The sequence below is a fragment of the Mustela nivalis genome (assembly GCF_964662115.1).
Source record: "Mustela nivalis genome assembly, chromosome: 4".
NCBI lineage: Eukaryota > Metazoa > Chordata > Mammalia > Carnivora > Mustelidae > Mustela > Mustela nivalis.
In genome coordinates, this window is record NC_139023.1 from 61,787,221 (window position 1) to 61,798,453 (window position 11,233).

The 11,233-nt window shown below is 46.0% G+C and overlaps 1 protein-coding gene and 1 long non-coding RNA gene across 2 annotated transcripts in view; one reads left to right on the forward strand and one right to left on the reverse strand.

Annotated features, from left to right (window-relative positions):
* The window catches only part of STX18 (syntaxin 18), a 117,859-nt gene extending 107,677 nt beyond the window's left edge, over positions 1-10,182 (reverse strand). Inside the window, exon 1 of the mRNA XM_082728539.1 lies at positions 9,144-10,182. Within this exon, the coding sequence (XP_082584665.1) occupies positions 9,144-9,311 (168 nt within the window). The 5' untranslated portion in view covers positions 9,312-10,182. The remainder of the gene's footprint in view (positions 1-9,143) is intronic.
* Positions 9,624-10,523, forward strand: LOC309863581. The gene is made up of 2 exons (XR_014311123.1): positions 9,624-9,720; positions 10,176-10,523. It is a non-coding gene; the product is annotated as an uncharacterized lncRNA (long non-coding RNA).
* Positions 10,524-11,233: the final 710 nt, after the last annotated feature.

Here is an 11,233-nt window from a genome sequence, read left to right on the forward strand (position 1 = left end):
TTGATGTGAGCTTGGTTGATATCTGTCCCAATAGATAGTTCTACCCTCAATATGTTGACAAATCTGGTTTTCAAGCCTGAGGGACAGTCAGACCCTAAACAGGAAGAATTCATTAAAAATGTCATCCTAGGGACACCCGGGTGGCTCAGTTGGTTAAGTATCTGCCTTTGGCTCAGGTCATGATCCCAGGGTCCTGGGATCACGTCCCACTTTGGGCTTCTTGCCCAGCAGGGAGCCCACTTCTAGCTCTGCCTGTTCTGTCTGTAGCTCTCTGTGCTTCTGCTCTCTCTCTCTCTCTGACAAATAAATAAGTAAATAAGTAAGTCATCCTCAGGAGACCCATGTCAGCAGCCCTGTCCTAGTAGGTGATACTCTGAACTGCTGGTGACCCGCCAACTAGGAACTTGAAAGAGAGAACTGTCTGACCCATTCTAGATGTTTCTTGGCATGAAGGAGAAAATCAACTGACTACCCCTGGGCACCACATCTCTGTAGTACGTGATACAATCATGACCACCAAGACAAGCCTCTTTCAAGGATGAAGAAAGCAAAACTGAGGGGAAGAGAACTCTGCACAAGAACCTGGCATCGAAAGGAGCCCCACTGAGTCTCTATCCCCATCTTCGATCTGGTGAGCCTGACTCACCTTCTTCCACTTCTCACCATCTCAAGGCCCAGGCCAGAGTTTGCTGGATGTGAGGTCTACTGCACAGCTCCAGGCAGTTGGCTGGGCATATGTCCCAGGTGCCTATTTTGCAGACTCAGTGGTCGCCAGGATAGAAATATGACAAAGTGGGAGGATCCCACTGGGTTCCAGCTATGCTCTCCAATTCAGGTTTGCCATAAAGCATTGCCATTGGAGACTTATCCACCACTTGCTATCTTTTTTTTTTTTTTTCCCTAAGATTTATTTGAGAGACAGAGCAAGCTTGAGTGGTGGGAGGAACAGAGGGAGTGGGACAAGCAGACTCCAAGCAGAGCATGGAGCCCAATGTGGGGCTTAATACCGCAAACCACAAAATAATGACCTGAGCCAAAACAAGAGTCGGCCTATCAACCAACTGAGCCATCCCAGTGCCCCCACCACTTGCTGTCTTCATAAAACTCCAATGTCCATCAGGCTCCTTGGATGTATTTTCTACTGTTTAGAACCAAAAGAAGGCAGGAGTAACTGGAATGCTACTCTAACTTCGGAAAGAAATTTATGGTGATGCCTATTACCATTTACCTTTCTAGCTAGAAAACCAGGAATTATTTTACTTCTTCGTCCTTCTAACCCCACTTGTTACTGCCTGCTGCATATCTACTTCATCCGTCCACACCTGGCCAACCCACCGCCTCTAGTTCACTGCTTTCTCCCAACTGGCTGCAACAGCTTCCCAGTTAGCTCTTCTAGGTCAGTCTTGTGACACTCCAAACCCACCCTCAATACTGCTGATTATTTTAGAACACAAATATGGTCCTTTCATGCCTCTGCCTGCACAGCTCAGAGCACAAAGCCCAAACTCTATAGCACTGCTGACGGTGCTCTCACCCAAGGGGTGCCAAACTTACCCTCTATAGGACCAGAGAAAAAATATTTTAGGCTCTGCAGGCCCCGCTAGACTACAATTCTGCCATTCTATCACAAAAGCATCCACAGCCTGTATGTACACAAATGAAGGCGGCCACATTTCAAGAATGCTTTGTTTTCAAAAAGTGGGCAGCAGGTCAGCCTTCGCCCCTGGGCCAAATTGTCCACATGCTCTATCCAGTCCAGCCAAGCCTTCTCTCCTGCCACTCTGACCCTCCCCCAGGCCTCGTCCAGAAAAGGGTTCCCCGCTGCAGTCTTGCCTCTGCTCCCCACATCACCCTGCTGTTGTGCATTGGGGCCTCTGCTTATACTCTTCTCTTGGCTAGGAACATGATTTATCACCTCTCCTTTGTCTGGCGGAACAGTTCTTGTCCTTCAAAGTCCAGGTTGATCTCTCACTGACTCCTCAAGGAGATTTATTTACCCTTTATCTGTATTTCCAAAGCATATGTCTCATAGCTTTTCGTGTCCTCACAATGCCTGAAACATACCAGGCATTCAGTACTTACAGGATGATGGGAATAAATGAATAACTGAAAAAAACAGAATTTCAAAAATTGCAGTACACAGTTAATATGATCCATAAAAACACAGTATCATGAAACTAAGAGAGGCCTTGGAGAACATTAACACAGTGGTTTTTAACCTGTGTGTCTCTGAGTCCTATGTTTGATTTCCAAGAGGCTCCTCAAGGAGAAGGGGGAAGGTGGCAGAGGGATAGGCTGGCTAATGAATCCCTTTCTTCCTAACCCCCTCCCTCCAGCCTTAGCCAAAGCTGCTCCTTATTTCATTTGCAATAAGGTTCTGTTTTAAAAAAGAAAAAAAAAATCTATATGATTTAACAAATGCATGCTCTGTTTGCAGCCTACATCCTAAATCTGCATTATTTCCTGATCTATTCCTGTCCTGTGTGGCCCTATGTCCAGTTTCTCATTGACCCCCGGCACCTGCTGCCTGGTGTCCTTCTTAGAAGCATGCTCCCTGGACTGAAATCCCCAGTTCCGTATTACACTCAATCCTTAGAATAATGTCTATCTCTGACTGCTCTGGTTGATAATCCAGGTGGTCCCTCCCAGCTCAACTTCTGGGTCCCTACACTGGCACACAAGGTAAACCACGTGATGTCAAAGGAATCAAGGAGGACCTGGGGACTCAATGCTGAGAGGTTACAGCTGTCCCTCAAACAGCTGTCACCTCAAAAGTTGTGCTATTTGTATGTCTGCTTCTCCACAAGACTGTAAACGTCTTGAGGTCAGAACTGAATCTTAATAATATAAGAAACTACTTAATATTTATTCCAGATATTGGATTAAGTGTAAATGTATATTGAGTAATATTCAGGAATATTAGGATCACACATTTCTAGAATTGGAAGGACCCTTGCACAGAGATCAACTAGCTCCAAAACTGAAAGCAAAGGAACAAGAAATACTGACTACCTAGGTCCCTGCCCTGTCTAGAACCTATGGATTCAGTGGTAGACAGCACAAAGTCTTTGTCTTCACAAAGTACAAATTCCAGTGGATACACATAAGTAAACAGATGCATGATATGTTAGATAATGAAAAGAACGCAGCAGGGTGAGGGGCAGGGAAAGGATGCTACTTTATACAAGGCAGTCAGGGAAGGTCTCATGGAGGCAACATATGAGCAGAGACCTGAAGATCAAACCACACAGAATCTGGGTGAGGCGTGTCCCATGCAGAGGGAATGACAAACACAAAGGTCCTAAGGTAGGAACTCATCTGTTCACGGGAGAAAAGCAAAGGGGTTAGGGCAGCTGGAACAGAGTGAATGAGAGGAGGGGGGCCAGGAGGTGAGGTCAGACAGGCAGTAGGACCAGAGCTCCGGGCTTTGGGCCACTCTAAGAACTTTGAATTTTAGGCAGACACTCAAGATAATCAGTTCCTTAAAAACTCAAATAAATTAAAAATGTTCAGCTTTCACAAAAGCAATGTGTAGTAAACAAAGAAAACTTCATTTGCTAGCCTTATCCAAAAATAGAATTTCCAGAGCCAACGGTTGCTATTATGTGACAGGGAATCAGAACACCTTTGTTTTACAAGAAATCACTGCAGTTACATAGTCCAAGTGCTCAGTGTAAACGGAGTGGAAACTGAGGCCCAGAGAGTCTATGGCCTAACTCCCTCATGACAGACCTTGCACTACAGTGCAGGTCTCCTGATGGGTCTGTTCAGAGCCGCTCATTGGCTCCTGCTGCCCTGGGCCCAGCCTGGCTACTCAGAGCATCCAGATTCCCCACATGGTGCTCCCCCAGGACTCTGCAATCTTTATAAAGCTTTATAAACCTTTATAAAGGTAAGATAATGAAAAGTTGACACCGGAAGGCACCTCCACACAAATGCCCACACCAAAAGCCTATCCCTACAAACTTGCACGATTCTTCATTTTCCTTCCCCACAGAGCTGAAGACAACCAGGCAGCTGAGGGGAAGGCAGGTCAGGCACTGTGCCAGGCGCTGTGAAGTACATTTCAGTTGGTACTGCCTGCCCACCCTTACTGCCTACGCCTGCCTCCTCGGAGCACTCCCTTTTCCAAAGTTCTAGAGAGGGGATAATCACCCCAACCACATGTTGGGGTGGACATATGACTTGGCCATAGGAAGAACCTTAACCCCCTAAGGCCATGAGGGCTCAGGATGCAAGCTGAACCAACTAGAATCCTTTCCCAGGTTTTATGGATAAGAGCTGGAGAAGGAAGCTCTATCCCCTGTGTTTCCCAGTTACGTGAGCCAAGACAGTCCCATTTTGCTGAGGTTAGCTTATATTAGGTTACTGCTACTTACAACCCAAAGAATTCACACTCCTGCAGGGACATGCATACCTTTTCTCAGTTCATCTGTATAACAATCTTTTAAGGCTGCTATTACTCAATTTTAGAAGGAAGGAAACTGAGGTTAAGTAACTTGCCCAAGTTCCATACAGTGAGCACAGGGTCTCCAAATTCATACAGTAAAAGGCATTCAAACTCAGGTCCTTTGCTCGAAACCCATTCAGGATCCACTTATGAATTTCATATTCGCTCAAGAAGGAACTCAACTGCCATTCAAAAGCCAAAAAATGTCTGGTTTAAAAGGTATGAGGACATAGCATGGGAAATAAACAGCATCAAACTAGGGTCAAAGGACCTGGCTTCTACATCTGGCTCAGTTCTATGACTCAGCTATTAAGACTCCGAGCAAGTCATTTCACTTACCCGGGTGTTTGTTTTCCCACCTACAAAATGAGAAGCCTGAACAATATGAACTTGAAGTCCTTTTAAGTACTTAACAAAAAAAGTCCATGGTTCTGCTAAAGCAACTAGCTCCAAAACTGAAAGCAAAGGAACAAGAAATACTGACTACCTAGGTCCCTGCCCTGTCTAGAACATAAGTAAACAGATGCAAGATATGTTAGATAATGAAAAGAACGCAGCAGGGTGAGGGGCAGGGAAAGGATGCTACTTTATACAAGGCAGTCAGGGAAGGTCTGACAGATTCTATTTTCACTCTGTCAGACAGGATGTCAAGCAGATCTCAACTTGACTGCCAGGCCCAAAAAATGGCTGCCTAGGCCATAATGACACAAAGGATTCTGAGCCGTAAGATCTAGGAAATCAGTACTGGTTTCCATGGTCACAGGAAGGTAGAGAGAGGCACAGCTGCATTTGTTACTGCTGATAACCGAGTTTCACCTTCAGAGAGGGATGCTGTGGTCCACACTACCGATGCTCCTGGCTTTTGCACAGGATTTTCACTGTTCCTTCGTGTACCTCCTTGGTTCCTCTTCACAAGAAAGGAAGGAAAGTATGGCTTGGGGAATATGGCCGAGAGCCACTGATGAAAATGTCTGAATGGCTTACATGCAGTAAAGGTAGGGGGCAATGGGGAACAGTAACAATCAGTGTGGGTCTCTATGACACAGTCTCAGAAGATGCTAGTAATTAGCCTAGGAGTTCAGTAATGTATGATCACGCCTATGTGACACAGTGGAAAATGATCCTCAAGTAAAAGGACTTGCCCAAGTCACCCACTTCCAAGTAGCAGAGCCCATATCTGAATCCACATCTTCTGTATCTGAGTTCCCATGCTTTGTCCACTCCCAAGGTCCCCATTCACCTCACAGACTGAAAGTGTTGACTAATCCAGTTCCCCCTACAAAGCAGCATACTCGTCATTGTTTGCAGTTCTTCAGATACAGAAAGTTCCTCACCCCAAGATAGGTCGTTACCATCTGTTCTTAATTTAATGGGCACACATGCATTGAGTATACTTGAATTCAGCAAAATTGAGCATAAAAGTTAAATATTTAAAAGGAGTGACGCTGAAGAAACTAGCCAATGGGGGGAAATTAAAACTCAACACAGTTTTATTAATCTTAATAAAACCTCTACAACAATTCAGTGAGATGAAAAACTGACATCAGGAATATGCTTTGTCCAAAATGAGGAATGAGAAGAACTAGAACTGAATCAGGTAATGTGCATCCTAGAAATGACAGAGTGCAACTCAAGGAAGACATTCAACCGAAGGCATTACTATAACCTGCTACATTTCCTTAGGTCTGATGACCAGAGCTAACCCCGAACCAGACTATGTGTTCGAGCACTGGCCAGACTTTTATGTATAAGGAATCCAGGCCAAATAAAATAACAGTCAGCCTTCTGATGCATGTGACTGTGGCAAGAGCACAGGACACCCCTCACCGGCTCTATACTACATTTTGAGGAAGGGGGATTGTGGAGGGAATGGCTGCAAGAACAGGAGGTAAAAGCACAACATAAAAATCAAAATTCCTTGGGGTGCCTGGGTGGCTCAGTGGGTTAAAGCCTCTGCCTTCAACTCAGGTCATGATCCCGGGACCCTGGGATAGAGCCCCACATCTGGCTGTCTGCTCCACAGGGAACCTGCTTCCTCTTCTCTCTCTCTCTGCCTGCCTCTCTGCTTACTTGTGATCTCTGTCTGTCAAATAAATAAAATCTTTAAAAAAAAAAATCAAAATTCCTCAAAATTCCTGAATAACACAGCCTATGTCCCCCTTCCTCACAGATTCTCCAAGCCTTAGCATCTACCTACATCATCAAGTATCAGAACTGGACTTTCCAATGGCACACAATCTAACCCTCTAAGGCGCAAAGTTCTTCTCCAACATCTCTGACAAGCAGTCATCCCTCTGACTAACTGTCTCCGGAAACAGGAAATTTAGCACCCCAGGGTCCTATTACTGCCCTTGAGGCTCATTAATTCAAAAGCCTAAAGCATGCTCTTGTCACTCAGGGACAGGCCTAAGGCCTAAACCTCCTTAAGGTTTGCCATCCCAGCTGTGCTTCTTGTCTTTACCACTTGCATCCCCTACTCCAGAAGAGGATCCAAAATTAGCCCAGTGCTCATAAATCAGTGATTTCAGAGTTAGAAAGGGACCTCCCAAAACCAACTGTGACTTCAACATATCACAATTCCACAGGAGGAACCTCAGGAAGAGCCTGGCCCAACCTGGGGGGAGGTAGAGAGAGAACATCCTAGTTTCCTTTCCTCTCATTTCAACCAGAGAAGCTCTTCCTTCAATCTGCTATAAATAGGGAATCAAAGCAGTTTAAAAGTCTTCTGCTGTTTGAAGGAAAAAAAAGGGAACATATACAGGTAAATAAACTAGGGCCATAAAACTTGCTTAATAACCTCATACAGCTAATAGTTGAAGGGTTAAAACAACAACTTGGTCTCTTGGCTCCTTCTTTAGTGCTCTCTCTACCACATAACATTCGTCTGCCATTAGAGCAAAGTTCCCACATTCCAGCCACACTCAAATGCTTATCAAAACAATTCAGTAACATTGCAGAGTGGCTCATCATTATTTGGAGTAATTCAGACAATATAAGTTCTTCCCAAAAAAAACCCTGAAATATCATTACTAATTTCTTTGCAATTTAATGGATGGACATGCATTGAGTACACATAAATTGAGCACAAAACTTACTTATCCCCACACCTTTGTGCACACTCTTAGTATCTCCGTGATTCTCTGTACTGGAATCAACTACTCCTCTTCTAAGATTTGTTTCAGGCATCACTGCCTCCAAAAGGCCTTTCCTGGCCCTCATGTAGAGGGGACAACATTCACCAGACAACATTCACCTCAGCGCCCTACACACTATCTAGGAGGAGGTATGGTGCTTCTGTTGTTACTATCTCCCCCACTACTCCTTTTAAATTGTTATATTCTAACAAGGTGCTGGACAGAAGGCAGGTGCCTAATAGATGTTTACTGATAGACTGAGTGTCTTCACCTGGTCCAATCTGCCTTCTGACCCTCCCATATCCTCTGCAAATTGCCACATATTAACTCGTGCATATATTCACTGAGAACTATATGAAGGCCGACAAAGTACCAGGTATTGGACTGCATGCCAAAGAGAAGGGGATATACCATGAAATTCATTTAGTTTTAGTTTGAGGGCCCCTCACTTGCCCCTTCCAAAGCTCTGAACCTCTTCCTGTGATTCTGTACTCCTCTTTCTTAAAAAGGACAGAGAGAGGGGCGCCTGGGTGGCTCAGTGGGTTAAAGCCTCTGCCTTTGGCTCGGGTCATGGTCCCAGGGTCCTGGGATCGAGCCCCATGTCGGGCTCTCTGCTCTGCGGGGAGCCTGCTTCCACCTCTCTCTCTCTCTCTCTCTGCCTGCCTCTCTGCCTACTTGTGATTTCTCTTTCTCTGTCAAATAAATAAAATCTTTAAAAAAAAAAAAAGGACAGAGAGAACTGTATAAGCTTCAAGCTCCACAAATACTAGATCCACCCCTGGGGCCAAAGATACAAAAGTGAACAAAGCCAACATTCTCTCTCCACTTAGAGAGTTTCCTGTTCAGTGGGGAAGACAGACAACCGTCTGTCCATTCGTTCATTCAAAAAACATTTCCTGGGCAGCGCCAGGGGTCGGGCATTGGGATTCTGAGGTGACACCAGCTCTGTTTCTGTCTTCAACGAGAAGTTCTCTGCTCTCCTGAACGAAAGCCTACTATTAGGGAACAGAAAGCACTTTAAATAAGTGTTTGTGAAAGGTTACCCTAAACCAGTCTTAAGACCTACTGATCCCCAGCATGTAGCGCTGAACCTATAGCAGGATGCAAGCGCAAGGGAAAGGTCAGGTATAATCTTCATCTCACTGAGCCAGGAAGGGGGTGGAAGAAGAGAGAGACGAAACAAGTCAACAGAACAGGCAAATACACTGTGGTCGGTGCTGACACACAATAGGAAAGGCCTGTGGGGAAGTCTCCCCGACGTTTAAGTCTGCAGTGACCGCGACCTCAAAACCTGGCCAAGCAGCCCAAGGACTGCATACAAGAGACTCTGGAGTTCCGCCGAATGTGTTCCCATTTCCCGAAATAAGGCTGCTCCTTTCCCAAGACAGCTGGAGGCTCCCTGATACCAACTCTCCTGTCCCCACTTCGGACCCCTTTCTTCCCAAGCTGCTCCTTCAGACAGAGAATACCCGACAGAGGCAGGTCCGGGGCCTGGGGTCCCCGTCGCGGGTCCGCCCCCCTCACCCGCCCGCCCGCCGTTTCCATAGCAACCAGCTCACCACTTCCCGCGCCCGGCTGGAGAAGTCGCCCTTGGGCCGGGGGCTCCGGCGGAACAGCTCGTCGCGGCTGCCATCGACCCCGCCGCCCACTGCCACTCCCAGCGCTTTGTTGCGCGTCTTCACGGTCTTGACGCTGGCCCGGAATAGCAGCGTGATATCCACCGCCATAGCGACCTACGCTCCCGACCCCCTTCCTGGCCGGCACACGTCAGCAGTTTGCGACCGCGTCGTGCGACCGGGCCGCTGGAGGACCGTTTCCGGCTCCGCACGCCTCCCCCGCCAACGCGACGCGAGAAGAAAGGTTCCGGCATCCGCAGGGTGACCGCGGTGAGAGGCAAAAGGTTCCGGCTTCAGCCCCTTTCTCCTCCGGGCAACCTCGGAGGCCTTGGGGCGGGAGGTCAGGCTTGGGGCGTGTGGCCCGGGGAGCAAGAGGATCCGGAAGCCAGCAGAATGACTCCCGTTTTTTGGCTCTCCCACTGACTGGGCGTGGGTGCGGGGAGTGGGGTGCACTGGAGGCGACCCTTGACCTTCAGGACTCAAAGCACGTGGTCGATGACCACGTGCTACGGTCGAGCAGGTGAGCGAGGCACAGAGCGAGAGGACAGGGGCCATTATTTTTCAGCGTACAGCCACCAGATCTGTAAAATTAAGGCAGTGTTATTGTGACAGTTGAAGGCGGTAACACGTGTCAAGTGTTTTGGCGCTGCTTGGCTTGCAGTGGCCAATAAAAGTTACCGCTATTAGTAAGAATGCTGCTGTCATTCTTCTTACTATTGATGTTGGAGAAGAAGAGTACAGCAGAGGAGGCATCACCCAGAGAAGGCAGATTTGGAAAGATGAGGCGGAACTCATCAGACGAAGACAAGGGCAGAAGAGTGTCCCCTGTTTCTGTTCATCCTTGACATACAGCTTTTAAATACCCTCTGAAGTCCTAGTAATTTAAGTTAACCACAACTTAGCCAACGAGTTCTCTCTGTATGTTGACTCAAAGCTCATATTTAATTTACCTGCTGGTTGCTCTTTCTTTTTAAGGAGACTGCACGACTAGGGTGCGTTAAAACAGCGGTTGGCAAAGCGTGGTCCCCAAGATAAAAATTATCTTCCTGACACCAAGATGCTCCCTGCCCTTCACTCTCATTCTCTCACAAGTTGTACAAAGTTGAGTTTTCCAGAAGCCGTGTGACTTGTGACATTGCAAATATGCTGAATGCTGAACAGCTGTCTTCTATTAAGCCAGACTTTAAAGAGGTTTGCAAAAATGTAAAACTGTGCCATTTGCGCTAACTTTGTTTCTGAAATGTATTTTTTTCACAAAAGGATCTCATTTATGTTAATGAGGAATGGAATTATTTTTGTTTTTAAATGAATAGTTTAGTTTTTGTTTTTTTTTAATTTCTAATGTGGTAAATATCAATAGATAAAACACATAGAAACAAAGTTTGTTTAGGGTTGTCAATAATTTTTAAGAGTGTAGAAGAGTTCTGAGACCAAAAGTTTGTTTTCAATAAGTTTATGAGAAATAGATGTCACATATACTTGAAAGGAGGAGGGAAAGTGTTATTTAAAACCCAAACTGTAGCCACTTCAGCCTTCTTCTAGGAAGAAAAATAAATGTCCACACAGCTTTCTTACACCCATGTAGTAAGAGAAAATAAGAAAGAAATTACTAGATCTCTGCCAGTGATTCAGTATTGCATAAATGGCCCTTTGTTTTATGGAGACATTAATGAATCTTTGGCTATGTAAAGTCAAGCCTGGGGCAGAGTAGAAGGAAAGAGAATTAAACAGCTCTGCATAATAAAGTGAACAGGATTGAATTAGGGGAAAGCTGGGGAAACCAGAATCCTAGGGGGAGGCCAGGAAAGGAAAAAAGAAGTTCCTAGAGAAATGTTTTCAAGTGGGAGAGGACTGAGCTAGCTACACCAGACCTTCAGTGAGTACTGCCTTGTAGGATTCCTGTGTTGGGGGCAGTTGGTTTTGGGAGGTAAAAAGGTGGGGACGACGTTCTAAGTTTTCAATCTGCATCTGCAAAAAAGAAGATTGTGGAGATGACACCCAAGTGAGCTTAAAACATCAGGCACTAAAACCAC